Source organism: Eufriesea mexicana, unplaced genomic scaffold (assembly GCF_001483705.2).
Source record: "Eufriesea mexicana isolate 0111107269 unplaced genomic scaffold, ASM148370v2 scaffold3377, whole genome shotgun sequence".
In the NCBI taxonomy this organism is placed as follows: Eukaryota; Metazoa; Arthropoda; class Insecta; order Hymenoptera; family Apidae; genus Eufriesea; species Eufriesea mexicana.
The window spans coordinates 974,618-993,330 of record NW_016911411.1 but is presented as its reverse complement, the minus strand read 5'-3'; the positions used below and the strand labels follow the sequence as shown (position 1 = coordinate 993,330).

The window sequence follows — 18,713 nt, the reverse complement described above, 5'->3', positions numbered from 1 at the left end:
AAGTTTAAACGAGATGTATATAAGATTTGTTGATTCGAAGGTCTCAGCACACATTTAGATCGATCGAAGGTACTGTGTTTCCCTTTTAAATAGCCCAGGCTGAAATATGTACCATCATTAAAAGACGCATTATTAAAACTGATAAACATCGGAATTCTTAAACTGCATTGACTTCGCACAGTTTCGTAAGAAGCTTGCACAGTAAATTTTGTTGTTATACAGTGTGCAGTGTTCGGGCATTCATGCATACACTAACAAGTCTACGTTCGACGTCAGGAAAGAACTAAATTTATTATCATTACAAAAGGAAAAGAACGAAAAACATAATCGTCTACACGCGAACGGTATAACTTTCGATAAAGGATTATAAATTAATTACTTTCACGCTTATTTTCAAGATTACAGAAAAAGAGGGAAAAGGGAAAAGATAACATTACGGATAAACGAAAGGATATTAACGTAAATTTAGTTTCCCTAAAATTAATCTTAATGTCGTATTCGCTTTTCCATTCCAAGATCGAACTATCCTGAAATTTACCTAGCGAAATGAAGAATGTACCTTACACGCATGAGATTAATCCGCAACTTCCCAACCGTCATAGAAGAACGATCAACGATCTTTAGTACATTTCCTTCGGAAATTCATGAAAAGGTAGCGTAAAACGTTACGGTAACAATTGTAACAGACGCAGAAATAATAATTACAGACTTGGCAATGCACACATGTGACTACACCAATAAAATATTCGCAAGTTTCTTTTTAACCAAACAGAACGGTACGGAGGAAAAGTGTGAAAATTCTTTGACTCATGTTAGCGAAATTTAAGCTGCAATTCATTCACGTTACAAAGAAGAATGCAATATAGGAACTATCATGAAACGGATTGTACTGTTGTTGTTGTAATGTCCCTTTTTTTCACGAACGATCTAATTGATAAACCGAAAACAAGAAACGTGGCAAGCAATCGTTGAAAACCAGATAAATGATCTTTTTTCTCTCTCTCTCCCTCTCTCTTTCTCGATCGAATTTCTCTCTTTTTTTTCGACTCGAATCGGACGAAATTGGAAAAACGGAAGGAAAAAAAAAAAGAAAAGAAAAGAAAAGAAAAAAAAGGAAACCAGATTCGTGCAACTATTCCAACTCCTATGGAAAGTAAACGCGAAAAGTTTGGCGAATTTCTCGTCACGACACACGAAAGATATTAATTCTCAATAAAATGCACAATACGAACACGCACCCGTTATCGAACTATAACATAATAGTACCGTCCCCATACGGCACTACCCACGTAAAACATATTGTTACAATTAATAATGTACAAATAGTCTATCTGTAGTCTACACAGTATACGAACGTATCTGCGGCTGCTAAACCTGTGTATAAGTTGGCGAGATTCAGTCTTCACATATAAAGGAGAATAGTACTCTTCTTTTTTTTTTTCTTTTTTCATTAACATTACAATATGCACATTTATGTTTATAATAATAAAAATGTTTATGTACGCGATATCACAGCGTTCAGCATTAATCATTAAAAAGGTACTCGTGTTCCCGAGGCTATGTTAGTGTCATCAACGATTCTTTAGCACGTTAACTCGACGCCATATTCGTCGACTCTTTACAGCGCGGAGGACTGTGCCAATTATCGTTTCCTTCACCCTTCTTTTTTTTCTTTTTGTCGAGGAAAAAAAAAGAAACACAACAGATTAATACGCGAATAAATACAAGATTGCAAAGTTCCAGCGATCAACCAGCGTGATCTGAACAAGTGCTTAATGCAAGCGTGAAGATTCCACGAGAATATATATATATGTGTATACAACATCTTCATTTTTTCTCTCTCTCTCTCTCTCTCTCTCTTTCGAACCCGTTTTAATTAACAGACGGAAGGCGTGTCACAGAAATCTTGCAAACTACCCTCCCCATCTCCGTTCAACGTTTACCATCGCTGTTGGAAACTGATAAAAAAATATACACGGTTTACTAGAAACATATCGACCAAGACATTCGAGTTCATATCGATATAACAGAGTTTCTTGTTCAACGCGCTACAAGTTTCTCCTCTCTTTCTCTCTCACTCTCTCTCTCTCTCTTTCATTTGTAACAATAAGAGCAAGATTTTCTTCTCTCTCTCTCTCTCTCTCTATCTCTGGGATATCTTTCGTATCAACTAAAGATGACTGATCTCGTTAGAAGTTACGTTAAAAATGTACGACTGAATGGACGTTTTCTAACAACGCGACGAAACGGAATACAAAAAAAAAGAAAAAAATAAAAATAAAAAAAAGAATCGAATATCGTCGGCTAATCAGGAGAAAGTGATCGAAGATGCGACTTTGCTCCACAGATGCGAACAACCGCGTGTGCCCTACTGCGCGAAAGGTACGCACAATCCATGTTTAACAGTCCCCACGATATTTCGCTTAGTACGATTGTAAATGAACGTAGGATTTATTAATTGTTCATTGACGGGAATAAAAAAAAAAAGACGTAAAAAAAAAAAGAAAAGGAAAGAAAAAGCACTCATAGCTGAGCGGTAATGAAGTTTCGCGGACTCCCTTTGTTAGCGACAAACACGTAAGTATTAGAAGACTATATATCTTAACAAACAGAGACAAACATACAAAAGAAGGTAAACAGTTTCACGATATGTGGAAAGAAAAAAAAGAAGAAAAAAAGAAGGGAAAAAAAAAATACAGAAAGAGACAAACGAAGAACATATTACGTATGTCTACGTTTTCATACCCGCTTTGAAAGATGGATTTGTCAGACTATATAGTGAAACGAAAAACTTAGATACTTCGTGAATAGAAATAATACACGTTTTCATCTTGCAAATTTCTAGTTCCTGGTCTTTACCCTGACAATACACGAATTCGCACGGCAAACGCAAAAAAGAAAATAAAAGGAATACTGATCTTTCGCTTTTTCAACAACTTTCGTTCCCCTTTCCTTAAAGTAGACAGCGAGCTCTCGCAGTACACGTCATTTGGGATCACATGATTTGTATACCACGTATAAAACTGATAAGATACGTTCCTTATTTTAATCATGATGCACGATAGGTAGATCTATAAATATGCTACATCTTACATATCACAGAGCTACGCGTACACCCACTATCAATTTTCAAAATGCAAGCTGCACTTCGCTAAAACATTTTCTCTGCTCGGAAAACTTAAAAAGTAGAAAGTTCGTTATGCGTCCTGTCAAATGAAATATAAAATATCGTAACCCTTTGCTGCCTAACGCTCAAGTAATATTCGCCCTATCCGTGTTTTGTACTTGGAGCCAAATAGAACGTAGAAACTGGTAAAAAGATGATTCGACCATATAGATTAGAGATTCGATTTTTCGAAAAGATATGCATATTCGACGGTTGTAAACAACTACGCGTCTTCATTCCACCACTTGGTTTTACGAAAGAAATGCAGCACAGCTGAAAGGGTTATAATTCTGAGGCATCCTGGTAAATTGGAAGATAATTTGAATCGGTTTGCTGAATCCCCATGACCGGTGTGTATATCTAGAAGCCTCAGTAATGGATAAATGCACGAAAGATGGCATCGTTTGCGATGTAACGAAATCAAAGATGTACAAGTTGCACTAGGATAATCTGCCGAAGAGGAAAATCTAGTGTAGTAGACTATATCTCCAACTTGAAAAGGAAATGACAATCTGTGTAACGAAGAAATAAGAAATGTGTCGGCTTTTTCTAATGTGAACCGCGACGTAAATGATAGATCCGAGGAAAATTCGAAGTAATAGGATGATTTAATAGAGGGCGTACGCAATGTATGAGTATTCAGAATTGTCCAATACTCGTAGCATACGCTTCCTATTATTATACCACTATTCATGCTGACACGCAACGTGTTGCAGTCAGATCAACACAGTAGGAGCGTAAGCATTCACAATGTTGAAAAGGGCAAAGACAACAATATACCGCGAATGCCTAACTTCTGTTCGCGACCCCACCATACATTTTGAATGTTCGATCTATCGGCTCAGCGAAAGAAGAATATAAAGACTACCACGTGAAAACCTAGAAACGAATCGACAGAGTTTTCTCAAGCTCTTTTATCGAGCAAAATCCGCTTGAAGTATGCGTGTGACGCGCGGTTTGTGAATTAACCGGAAATGGTATTGTGCACACGTACTGCTTCACAACATTTTCTACTGTGCGTAATTAAGTAACGAACTGTGAGACCGTTTCACGAAAGCGTTACGTATAATTATCACAATAATGTCGTTCGCAAACGAGTCCTTGCTCGAGTGTATTCGAGTCTTGCATTCTTCTCTGTTGGCTCTTTTAGTTTCTTTGCTATTCGTTTATTCGAGTAGTGACGTGTACAGAGTAATCTGGAGGCCCGCAAAAAATCGCTATGCGCTGTCGATAAACGGTTCGTGCCTGATCCCATGGTATGAATTCGTTTCGTTTTCATATCCTCGTCACGTGAAATTTCCTCAAGAGTCGCTTCGGAATGGCCATAACGATATTTACAACACGTGAATCGTTGCCATAAGTTAAAAACTCCTTCGTCACGCGTTCAATACGTTTACGGCAGCGCATTTTTGAACGTTTCGATAGAAAAATGTCTCTCGGATAGTCTGAATCGTTCCCTAAAAAATAGCAAGAATTTCGATGAGCGCGAACTAAAAAACAGGTACAACTAAATTTTATTCGATTCGCGGTCAGCCTGCGCGTGCACCTATACATTGTACACGGGCGCGCAAGGACAAGACCACTCAGTGGCCAATTGCATAAACATCAAACAACAATGTTTCTCTTACTTTTTTTATCTTCGTATAATCATTCGTTGGTTTAACAACAAATTACTTTCGATATATATTATAAAAATAAGGTATCAAACTTTGCGCCGAGGTACACAGCCATTGTGACTACATGCTTAATTTAAGTTGTCCCCTAAAGCCCAAGTTTTCCTTTCTCTTCCCCGTTAACCGGTTTTTCGCTCGGAATTATTCCAAACACACCGATTCAGGATAGTTTCAAAGTACTCACTTTTGTACGCTATATAATTATGCTGGATTATCCTCCATCAAAGTCCTTTAATTTTGATGAGATTTACCTTTCACCCCCTATTATCAAAGAGACACAACACCCGGTCTCATTACAGAACAGAGGACACGATGTTTCTATATTCGTCGTGCGCTTTGTAAAAACGGGTGTACGGCTTAATTTTTATGCAAAAGGCCTTACATTTTGAAGAGCGTTGCCTGTACATACGTATATATATATGCAAAATATAAATAAATTATCAAATATGAAAACGTTAACCCACCCCCCTTCTATACGTTTCGTGCATTTCGGGAAAGCATTAAATGACGTTTACATAGTTTTTTATCTCAAGAAGATTAATTACTTTTAAGGATATGACCACGATTATAAGCCTACATTTGCTGGTCATATTCTACATCCAGTAATGATTATATCAATATATCATTGCTAAATAACTACTACTACTTGAAAAAACTCGACTGGAATGTGCCTCGAAGATCACTGATATACAATAATTAATTTTTTCGTTCCTTTTTCTTTCTCTAGAACGTTTGATAGTTTGGTTTAAATATTTATATTCTCCAATAAAATAATAAATTATCCACTGCTCTGTCTCTATTTCCTTTTTCTTTCTTTCATCGATAAACTCAAATGATTTTCCTTCGCAATGCATTGAATCGGCACCATTCCAGAAAAAATAATAAATGACAAAGAAAAGAAGAAACATTATGTTACTTATATATTCAAAAGAGACCCAACCGTCTACACAAACCGTAAATATTTAGTGGGCCAGATATAAACAGGAAAAATCGATTTCTTACTTAGCCTGCACTCTTACCGACTTGTACCCTGCAAAGCGTCACTGCTGCACCGGTGTGGGCGGATAAGGATAACTATATGGCGGCACAGCTTGGAACTGACTGTATCCCATCGATTGATAAGCGCAGGCGCCGGTATTCGGTGGTGGACGATTCGTCTGGAAAAACTTGTTGTTAACGAGGCTTTGCATCCCAGAATCAGTATGCCCACCAGCAGATGGCATCATGAATGGAGGCGGTATAGAGTATACGTTTTGTCCACCGGCTGTTTGATTCGTGTTATAAGCGTTCTGACGGCTATGGTAACGATTTCCCTGGAAACTTGCTGTTCTTCCATGGTATCTAGGTATATTTGCATTTTGATAGCTAGCTTGATAACTGTTGCTAGTTTGACAGCCGTTAGTATAGGTACTCGATTGCCGCTGGTGTTGTTGCTGTTGATGTTGTTGCTGCTGCTGCTGATGTTGTTGGTGTTGTTGTTGCTGCTGCTGCTGATGTTGTTGGTGTTGTTGTTGCTGCTGGTGCTGATGTTGCTGCTGCTGCTGCTGATAATTAGATTGGAAGCTATTCTGGCGACTGGTCTGGTATCCATTTTGTTGGCGTACAACAGATCTCTCTTGATTGTTAGCATTAATGTGCTGTGTGTTCTGAACATGTTGACTTTGCCAATTACTCGAAATTGGGCTGCTATTATTTCTCGGACTTCCAGTTGAGCTACTGTCCTTATTAGAACGAGAGTGACTCCAACGTTGACGACCCTTCCCATACGCGGGTTTTATCGAATTTGCTAAATCGGTCAACTGCGGATTTATCGCCTGACCGGCTTCTTCTAAAACAGAAATCAGTTCTTTCGCTTGTCTAGCGTTATTAGGTGTAAAGTAGGCATATGCCGTGCCTGCACTTTGGCAACGTCCAGTTCTTCCTATTCTGTGAATGTAGTCTTCGGAACTGTTTGGGTAATCGAAATTAATTACATATTTCACATCTTCGACGTCCAAACCACGAGCAGCGACATCAGTAGCAACAAGGATCATCGTCTTTCCGTTTCTAAACTCGGATAATACGTAGTCTCTCTCAGGTTGTGATTTGTCACCGTGAATAGAAATAGCTGGCCAACCCTCCCGTTTGATAGCTTTGGTGATATCATCTACTTTCTTTTTCGTCTCAACAAAAATAATCATCTTGCTACCTCGATCTTTGCCGATTTCTCTAAGAAGGCTCGACAGTTTCGATTCTTTTTCGTGCTCTTGACAAATCTCTACAATCTGACGAATATTGTGATTGGCGGCTAACGTTAGAGAACCAATGTTAATTTGAATGTAATCTGAGAGAAAATCTTCAGCTAAAGCTTGTACTTCTTTCGGCCATGTTGCAGACCACATCAACACCTGCCTGTCAGGTCTAATTTGTTCAATGATCTTTCGAATTTGCGGTTCGAATCCCATATCCAACATCCTATCTGCCTCATCCAATACGAGGTATGTGCATCTGCGCAAGTTCGTGGTTCCCTTCTCGAGAAAATCGATCAACCTACCGGGAGTAGCGATACATATCTCGACACCACGTTCTAAATCGCGGGCTTGAGGCCCTTTCGGGGAACCACCGAAAATGCAAGTATTACGAATGCACGAGGAGGAACCAAAGTCCCTAGCAACAGTTTGAATTTGTTGAGCTAACTCTCTTGTTGGTGCGAGTATCAGAACGATAGGACCGTCTCCCCGGTTCAAACGTGGTTGACTATTAATGTGTACAGTTGCGGGTAAAATATACTGAAAAATATCCATAACAAAACTCTTTTAATACTTGTCGAACTAAAAATGTTTCGTTTAAAAAGCAATAAATTCTTTAGGTAAAGTAAACTTTAATTCCTAGAAATGTAAAATTCTATGAAACCATAGAAAAAATATTTCTAAAAGTATATTTAAAAAATGATACCAAAAGCCCCAACATATACTTACTAGAAAAACTTAAAAATAATTAACGTTAATACTAGTTAAAACATTGTTTTATAACATTAAACAGAAAAGTTAATTGAAATTTCGATATTAAATTCCAGCAATTTTCATAAACAATTCATACAATTACACTTCTCGTACTCATTCCTGATTAGGAAGTTCAAATTATTATTTCTTATAAATTAAATCATTTAAATTCTTAAAATAATAAACAGATTACATTTCATAATAGCCTAGTAAAACTGGAATATTATTTTCTTGTATATAGTAAATAAAGCATTAAAAAAGAAAATAGAATATTACATTCGCTATTTATCAATAAGTTTGAAGAAATTATATTAAAATACGTACAGCTAGAGTTTTTCCAGATCCTGTTTGAGCAATACCAACCAAGTCACGTCCACTGAGTGCAATTGGCCAGCCTTGTGCCTGGATTGCTGTTGGTTCAGCAAAACCCTGCTTCCTTATCTCTTCCATCACATAATCTGGGAAGTTACTTTCTTCGAATGCTTGAATTGGAGAGGGAGTATTGTTTCCTTTTACTGTGATTTCTTTACCAATATGGTATTTGTTAACATCATCAGTTGATCGTTTTAAAACATTGACGTGTGGAATATACAAATTTTTTGTGATCACTGGTAACTTGGCTAAATCCCAAGTAGGTTTCTTCAATGAATCTCCGGGAGTTCTTCTCTGAACCTGCTTTTTAATTGACTTCTCCTTTTGTGTATGTTGCTGACTGTTCCAATATGTTCCCCCTCCATTTCGACTACTAGTATCTCTACTTCCCCTGGGTCTGTAACTAATTATTTCCAGAAGATGGTATTGGCATTGTTGTACCATATGTTTAATGTTTAATATTGAATTTAAAGCATTGACATGAAATGTTAAGAAACATCCAACTTTGTATGAAATATATATTTCAAAAATATATTAACCATTAACAAATTTAAAATATTATGTATAAATCATTGTTAATAATATAATATTAACGAAATAAAATATATGACGTATCATAAAATAATAGTCTAATGTAAGAACATCAATAAGATGATAATTTAATGTAAGGATATCAAGTAATTCATATATTTACAAAAATAATTTTTATGCTTTAATTTTATGATTGTCAGTAGGTTTCCATTAGATAATGGTACGGCCATTTTATTTTTTTATGATGCATTCAATTTTATTAAAAAAAATCCATTTTTGATACATATACGTATATATCAGTTTATCATATTTTGGAATAACGACTTTTATTAAAATGCGCAATTATTAATTTAACGTACAATTAAATAAGTCGCTAAACGTAGCAATCAAGAATGTTCACGAACAAAATGGTGGAGAGCACGATATTGCAAAAAAAAGTTTCTCCAGTTTCAGCATTTCACAACGTACGGTATTGCCATATTGAATCTTTAAAAGGTAAATTTAAGGCAACGTACCTGGCATGATTGGAATAACTATTGTTATACATCTCGGCAAAAGTTCGGAAGAATATGCTGACACACTACCAGTTCCGTAGGAACGATCTTCGATTTTTCAGAAACTATGTCAGTTGTACCAGTTACACCTGTGATCAAAAATAATTGTTCCAAAAATCTAATAGGATGAATTTATATTTGAATATATCTATTTTGTAGTAATTTTATACCAAATGACAAAAAATTCGTGGGAAAAAGATAGGAAGATTTGTACGGACTTACCCTGCAAGACCCGGCAAGCAGAGCAGTAATGGCTGACAGGCACTGGGAAGACGGAAACGAGCGACTGGGCAATGCTTCCGCTTCTGACTATACAGGTTACACGTACACATATAAAGGGAGACATTTTATTGGTTCGTTCTTGTGTAGAATTGTGACGCTGCCACGTTGTCCAATCACAGCACGACAGGATAAATCAATGAATTTAGGTGTGTTATATTTATCGAACATAAAGGCAGGTCTTCATGGGTAGGACAGGATGAAAGTAAATATAAGAAATTATGAAAACGATTAAATATATTTTCACTTTATCTAAATTTTATAGTAACCAATTAGAAGTTTCTTCGGTATAAAAAAATTACTTTCTTTATTCAATAACTGTAATAATTATTAAATAGTAAAAATATTACTATAATACATATCTTCTTTTATAAAATAATTATGGACATGACATTTCATTTGAAATAACATTTCATTAAATTAGATTAGCATTTTATTAATACCTAATAATATAATTAGTTTTATCGATGTATGAATCAAAATATTGTTGTATTCGTAATATATTTATAATTATAGTCTTTTTATAATTTACAATTCTTATCAAGGAAGTTTTTCAATTAAACATAGTCAAAACATATTACTGTTTGCTAAACTTATTCTTCATTGGTCATTTGAAATAAATAAAATTATATTATCCCAATAATTATTTTGAATGAGACTGCAAATCAAACATGTATTGACAAAAATTTTCGCTGTAATATGAAATGTGAAATGAATTCGCTGAATTTCTTTCTTCCTTATATATATATATATATAAAACTGCAAAACTGGTTGCACTTGCACCACCCATCCTACATATATAGCATCGCACCACAGCGAGTAGCACGAGTGGTAGGGATAGTATCGGTGTAGCTTTAAACTTCTCGTTGCGCGAATGCGGATTAGTATGGAAGAAGCTGTTGGTAGTGCTGCTTTATTTAACCTTGAAAATTGTTCATTTTATTTTTTAATGTATTTTTCTTTTATGTAGCATACCTTTTTGATTGGAATTAAGATTTTTATTTGTTGCTGTAAAAGTATAACTTGAAGAATCTATTCAAATACAGTTTAATGTAATAAACATAAAAATAGAAAATTTCATCAGTTTTATTTTAGCTCGAGTAATATCTACAGTATTATCTGTACAAAGGCAAATTCATAATTATTTACACATAAGAATAATTTTTAATTCGTGTACAAAGAAACTTAGTCATTAAAATGTATATATATTTGTATCATTTATCTGATTTAATACGATAAAGGAATTATGCATGAAATATTTTATGCGGGTAATCGTTTTTCATTCATCAGTTTGATCAGATGATCTCGAGCGAGTAAATATTACAAGTATTAAATGCAAATTAAATGCGATATGATCTTTCCTTGCATTTAAATTCCCTATTTTTATACACATACTTCATTTGTATATTTATCTTTTTTTATAAGAATTTTTCAAACAAAACAAATACTTCATTTCGAAATTTTTCCAAATATATTACACATTTGGTTAAGATTCCAGATAACCTAAAGACTAAAATTTCCTAATGGCCTAAATGTCGTTGACAATATTTATTAGCAGCCAAAAATCATTGAGCTTATACAATGTAAATAAATTAACGAAGTCCATCATTATAATCTTGAATAAAAATGAAATAACTGTTTAGATATATGTTTTATTCCACCTTGATATATACGATTAAGAATAAAATTTGTCTTAATAATGAAACGTTTTCATCGATTATAATGATGATTAATCGCTCGGTGCGTAAGCGCTGTAATAACAAAACTCGGTATTCCCAAGCCTTTGTCTAAAATCAGCAGAAACAAAATTATATCTAGTCTTTATCGGAGGCGTATTTGCATAAATCAAACGCCTTTTATTATATTAACACGGATTTCCTTTTATATTGTTGATGGTTCACGGTGAAATATTTTGTTCTATGTATGTATATACAAGAATACACTATTTCCCATACTTTTCTTTTTCCTCTTGCAGAAGGCTCTTCTTCAAAATAGTAGCTTCTATCGAAACGTGTAACTTCGCGTTTATTTCCTATTACTTACTTCCGTCTAAACTAAATACTTAAAAGATTTTCGTTGATTTGCGTCCATTATTTTCCAAATTGCTCCCATACATCATGAAGTTTTATACCTTGATTTCCAAATACCATTGAGTAAAAATTAATTTATGTAAGCGCATAACAAGTATGCTTTATTTGTTTCTTACAAATAACAAATAAACTAATTACCATTTGTATATTTGCATTATTCAAAATTTTGTAATAAAAGAAACGAACGAGGTTTGTTATGAATGAATTTTATATTTTATATAAACATTATTCAAGTATCACTCTTCACAGTAACTGTTTCAATTTGTTAGAAAGATGCGTCTTATAATACGAATATTTTTTCTCCAGATTAACCTGAAAATAATTATGTCTGTATTAACATCAAATAATATAAGGCAAACATAACAAATTAATTTGTTTTTTCGAACAAAAAATAGATAAAATAAAATTTAAATTGCATAATATATAAATAAATGTATATTTGGATAATCAAATGAAGAATTGAAATCAATAACGACGAATAAAATTTTGTTCGAATAATATCTGGCGCCAATTTTGATTTAAGTAGAATTTACAAGAAAAAAATCATTTGCATAACTAACGGTAAAGATATTGACACAGTTACAGAGGGAATCGCGCTGGTAATCGATTTTCTATTTATATGACGCACAAATAATTATCAGCAGGATCTTTCTTGCGGGTTTCGCGATCCTTATCGGCTGAATCGATTGTTGTGGCTCCGATTGAAGGCACATGGATAAAACCACATAATACTGCATAATGGAATAGGTATGCGTCAATAAACATACGGAACTTACGATTCCTGTGACCCGTATCATCATCGATTGTTCAAATTTTCCAATGCTACGTAATTTATTACCTGGCCACTGATGTTTAATTCTGAACACGTATTACAAACTATGACGAATTTTGACAATCAATGATAATTTGGAGAAAATTAATAAAGTAGGAGCATTTTATTTGATTAAAAAAAGATGTATATATTTTTTTTTAATCTTCAAATAAGAATTGTGTTTAATTAAAATATATGTATATATGTATGTATGTAAAAAAGGAAAAAAATACCGTTTGATTGAATCCATTGAAAAATGATTAAAATTTATACATTTGTTATGTCAGGAAAAGCATTTGACATAACATAGGTTGAGGTTATGATTGGATTTCGTTACAACAATTACACATATCGTGTCACATCAAATTAACATAATTTTATAGTGGACATTGTATATCTAAGCCTTTTTATACAATTGGACATTGTCAATGAAATTATACAAATCACGAATTAATAGTTACCATTGGTAATAAATTTTCTTGTATAACAACAATAAGTTTGATAATAAAATAATCAAAATTTTAGAAGTAAATTTTGCAAATTACAGGTTAGATATTTATCTTATTTGATATAAAATTCTCAAATTCTAAAAACTATTTGTCTAATAGAATTTATAACCTACAATTTGTAACTTGTTAATGTACTAATATTATTAGTTGGTCAAATATTATGTAAGAGGACCCTAAGAAATTCTTCACTACCACATCAAATGAAAATATTGTTAATGAAAATGCGATGCAAATAAAATTAATTTGAAAATTAAATTTCATTTAATAAATATAACCATAAATTAATGTTATTATTACATTTTGCGTTATATTAAAAGAGACTGTTACAGTATGAAATTATGTTCCAAATATAATTATTATCTAAAAATATATCTAAAAGTACATATGGTAAGTCACGCAATTGTGGCGATCTATACGCCGGCTATAAAAAAGAACTAATGTAACAATATTTATTCTTTTATGATCTTACTATATTTTTTTGAAGAGAATAATAAGCATTGTATAAATATTTCATTTCATGTATCGTTTGTTCCTATTATATGTGTTAATAATGTTCATGTACCTATATGGTATATAATTGTTGCGTTTAATAAATTTAATACTTACATCATTTTATGAACAAAAGAAATCGAAGTCTTAAATAAATCTTCTTCCGAATGAAAAACGTCATCAAATAATATTAAACTTTTCTAATACGTCACTAGTGGCTACAGATATCGATAAAATCCTAGAAATAAATTCTCCAAGAAAGCTGTCCATTCATGGTTAACTATATATAAGTAGATGTATCACTGTTGATTTTGATGACATCTTGATTCATAAATTGATATCTATAAAATTTACTGACATGAATCTGCACTTTAATATATATCACTATCAAAACAAATATTATCTATTGCTTAGAACAAGTTTATATCTAATTTATAATTCTGAGGATTTATATATTTTACATCTTTCTTTGTCAAAGAGTATTTGTCAAACATTATTGATTTATAATTTAAAGGATTCATGGATCGAAATATAATGAAAGTGGACATCTCGTAAATTCTACCGAAAAATCTAATTTTAAAAAATAACAGAAAAAAAGAAATTCTTATTGAAATATTCCTTTCAAAGCATATAATTAATGTATATTCTTGTTTATGTTCCTCGAAAATTACTAAGGTATTATTAGGGTCTCCACTAACAGCATAAAAATGACATGAATTTCAAAGGATAATTACCTCAAACTTATTATTCCTTAATACATTTATTTACATTCCTAAAAAACCATCAATTTTATTAAAACGTACTTCCATTTTCTTGAATTTACTCCATTACACATTATTCCATAGAAAGAAAGATTCGAAATAAATAGATTATTTCAAATTAGTCACGAAGCAATTGACACATATGTATTAGTTATGGTATTATTTCGGTTCATTATGCCGATAACCTTTTTTCACTTTACAAAGTGCATTTTTCCAGTGAATTTCGTCTTGTCCTGCAATTGGTAAAGTATTGATAAATTACGTTTAACTGTAATAAAAGGATTAATTCAGATTTATTATTATCCACGAATAACATGTAAGTATTCTAATCTTTATTCGTTGAAGTACCGTATGTATTATTTATTCCGACATATAACATTTATACACATACATATTTACTATGTACAGCATCCGGGTGTGAACCTATTACGTTTCAATTGTTTGTTTGTTGCAAAAAAATGACCAAGAAAGACGAAAATGTTAACTCTTATCTGTTTCACAGGCGTTATCAAACCTAACCCAAATTGTGAAACGGTTCCGCTGGGAAGTCCGTTGGTCAATATTAGCATAAATTGTTTGCCATAGGCCAATCAGATTGACGATATCTGGACTACAGAGGCGTCCCTAGAAAGAGACTTGCATGTTTCTCGTTTCCGTACACGACCTGGACGAACGTTACACGGGGAAGCGGCAGAGTGGAACCCTGTAAATACAACGGAACCCAACACAGGCCGAAGCGAGTCAGTCGGGTCGTAACTGTTGATCGATTCGCACGTCGGGCACCGTGATCTTTCCACCGGCAAAAATACACACGCAGCAGGCCTTCCTTGCTTTTTGTCAACTGAACGTGACATTTTATTTAATCGATTATCACGCATCACGGGGATCTTGTGAACTAGGTCGAACTTTTGCGACGAATCGACATTACCGGTGGACCGTGGTATTTGAGTGTACACGGTTGGTAGGAGAAGGACGCGACATTTGAAAGACGTAGAAGGACTTGGGGACATCTCAGAAGGTATGTAAGAGAATGATACCAAGTATATCGTAAGGTTGTGGGGTATTTAAGGGAGGTCGGGGTTTTCGTGACTGGCATGCGGAGTTAGAAAGGATGAGCTAAGAGAGTAAAATGATATTTGAAGTTTGAGAGACACAATAGAATTATCTTAAAGGTTCTGACGAACTTACCGACAAGTAATATTGAACGACTTAATGTGACTCAATAATCTTTCGTTTGTTATTCTTGGAACTTTTTTGAAACCTTGAGATTTAAATGTTAAAGAGTGTTTCTTATTTCAAGGATTAACTCTTTGTATTCAATGAAAAGTTATGTCGAATCGGACCTGTAAAAATTTGTAGATTATTATATCGATATGACATCAAGTAAACCTCAGTAATAACCATAATGGTAAACAGAAGAATAACAGTAATAGTACTAAATCGTTCCGCTTGTTGTCGGTCCACACGAATTCTAGCGGGTGAATGTAAATTCCTAGGATTTGCAAAATCTCAGTATTTACTGAGTCGGTTTCGAAGGGAGCAGACATCCATGCGATCGTCTCGATGTTCACTGTTTTCTGCAACTGAATATGCGAGGGCTTGCTCGACTCGCGCCAATTTCATTCGAAACAGAAGCCAATCAAGGGCACGCTGCTCATAATCGGAATATAATTCGAGGCAATTCAGCTATATCTTCATTTTATATCAATTATCTTAATGTGTTCTATAACGATTATGTCTTCTTCGTCGTTAATTTTTTATTACAGTGGGTGAGAGTAGTAAGTAGTGATACATACAGTTTGTTTAAAATATCTTTACACATTGAAGTAATATATTGATGTTGAGTATATCGTTTAAAGCTGTTCAATCAATTCAGAGTTAAATATGAGACATGGAAGTCAAACTGATCAACTGCATACAGGTCAATTATTTGTTATTTGAAAAATGTAATACTAATCAGGTATGCTTATACTAATTGAGATATTTTTAGAAACTGGTGTCAATCCATTGATTTCTAAATGACTCATCTATGAAAGATAGTAAAAAGTAATTTTTTTACTTTTCTAGGAAGTGTATTGTATACACGTGCTGCCAATGCGCGTTAAGGTTAGAGTAAGGTATAATTAAAGTGTGTTAAGAAATATTTCTTCACAATAACATTCATTCTATACACACGTATATATACATGACAGTATTCTTTAAGAGGTTAAGATACAGAAATAATGTCTTATTTCAAGACACTAAATAACGCAATTTAACGAGATTATGAGAAGAAAAGAAAAATTTCCGAATTAATTATTATCTTTATATAATTGAACCACTTAAAAGCCAGAGTCAGACAGATCAATTTCATTGAGATTAATTACTTGTTCTCTGAGGAATTCATAACGCAGAAACGAATAAAATGATCATGTGCTATACCATGCTTGTAGCTTCCATAAAGCAGGATCAATTACTTCAACTAGTCGGAGTTAACTTTATAGCGTGTAATATATAAAAAGGTATGCTTTCTGGACGTTGTTCGAAGCTGTTATTTATCTGTAGTATCGACTATATTTATGCATGCGTGATTAAAACGGCATCCTTTTGCAATCAGTATTAAGGTCATCATACACGTTGTGGAAAATAGATAAATTATAGATGTGTCGATCGGTTGTTCTTTATCTTCTGCTTCGTCTATCTTATAAAGGAAAAAATCCGGATCGTGTCTGAGCTATCATTGTCCAGAGATGAATCTTTCCAATAAGGAAAGGATGAGCAATTATAGAGGGTCATCGAGTTCACGATCATCGTGGAATTCCTAAAGCTGTCTGCTTGGGAATTTTATTACAAACCGAGATATTCATCGTGACTATATGTGGTAATGAAATAAAAGAGTCGAGAAATACAGAGAGAAAGAGATCGCATGTATTGTCGTGATTGGAAAATCGAGCTTCCAAGGAACGTCGATCGTGTACAGTCATCGATGCAATTTTGAGATAGACACCTGTTTCCAGGAATGTCGATAAATGGTATCGAAGGTCAAGATACTTTAGATGTGAAGATTTCGAAGCCTGATAGTTCTTCGGTATTTAAATATAGTATATGTCGTATAGTATATACGCTATATTTTGGTACATATAGACTATTGGTTCTCGTGTTAAACATTTTATAAACATAACCATTTCCATACACGATCATCTGTTGTATCTGGAACAACAGGTCTAACGAATAAGTACGTTTATTTTCCGAAACGACGTTTCCTCGTATCTCTTCTTTCTGCATCCATAAACGTCTGCCAAGTCGTTAATGCATTTTTATGATACATTTCTTGGCAGTTGTCTAACCATTTCGTGCGTCTCGAGCGACTGTGAACTCGTGGCGCCTCCTCTCTATCACGCATTCTCATTCATCCTGCAGCTGGCTTCAGATGACATTCGACGTGGGTTTTCCCACTGACAAATGTGTTCTCGCACACGAGTTTATCGCCTCCGATCGTCAATGACGCGTGCAACGCGCCATCCGATTGTGTGGGATCTTCATACACAACTGGATACCTAACACTAGCCGTGTGACATAGACGCAATAGCCCGAATAATGTCGCTGCTTTCACGGACATTTAATAACGATAATAGTTACTGGCATCGTTAGCCATGTCTCGAAGATTGACATACGTAGCGAACGTTCTACATCGATTTTTCTCGGTATCTTTATTAAATTACGAATTCGTTACAGCAGGTTAAAAATTATGGAGAATGAGTTCACTGCAACACTCTTCGAACGAGCTCCATTTTTAATTTCTTTTTCTTAGGCAAAATATATTTTTACAATATATACTTAAGTTTCTTATATTAATCTATTTTATATAGATTTTATATTATTTTATTTTAATTATTTTTTCGTAGGAAAGAAATAACGTCATGATCGAAGATCATTATGATGTGAGATAAGGCGAAAACAAATTGGAATTTCGCTCGTGAATTTGCGTGGAAGCCGAACTCTGTTTCTGGTAACCATGTGTGTTGGACGTTTATAGGAAGCCACGATAATGCATGTAAATAGGAAATTTGTGCCGCCATGTGTTTGCAGCGGATCGATAATGGCGTATGGAAAAAATCCGCGACATATCATTATAGGAACACGATTAATTAAAAATAATACTGAAACCGATATTCAGTATTGTTTTATCAGTCAGTTTACATTCTCCTCGCTTCGCTACCTTACTATTCTCTTTTTTTCTTTTCATTTTTAGTTTTTATTCCATTGACGAGCACTGGAACGAGATGAGCGACCTCTGTAACCTTCGAGTTCAGGAAGTTGCACATTGTTAAAAGCGGAAAGATAAAACCAGGGCCGAAATGAGACTTCCGGAGGCCCTAAACGCTTCAGTGCAATATTTTCTTTTGTCTTTTCTTTTTATTCCTCGCTTTGCACGTACACGCACACGAGTATTTGACGATACTCTTGCCATGTGTATATGTGGAAGATTTAAAGAATCGAAGGATTTCTATGGTGTCC

General features: G+C 34.1%; 2 protein-coding genes across 2 annotated transcripts in view; one reads left to right on the top strand and one right to left on the bottom strand.

The window, feature by feature from the left end:
- Nucleotides 1-5,596: 5,596 nt before the first annotated feature.
- On the bottom strand, nt 5,597-9,568 carry LOC108550904 (ATP-dependent RNA helicase Rm62). The gene is made up of 4 exons (XM_017904812.1): nt 9,500-9,568; nt 9,239-9,366; nt 8,145-8,595; nt 5,597-7,607 (listed from the first exon to the last, which is right to left on the bottom strand). The coding sequence occupies exons 2-4, from the start codon at nt 9,268-9,270 to the stop codon at nt 5,880-5,882; spliced, it is 2,211 nt and encodes a 736-aa protein (XP_017760301.1). The 5' UTR covers nt 9,271-9,366; nt 9,500-9,568; the 3' UTR covers nt 5,597-5,879.
- Nucleotides 9,569-14,633: 5,065 nt separating this feature from the next.
- LOC108550913 (uncharacterized) overlaps nt 14,634-18,713 on the top strand; it is a 10,022-nt gene continuing 5,942 nt past the window's right edge. The window contains exon 1 of the mRNA XM_017904829.1: nt 14,634-15,234. The gene's annotated coding sequence lies outside the window, so the exon portion shown is untranslated. The remainder of the gene's footprint in view (nt 15,235-18,713) is intronic.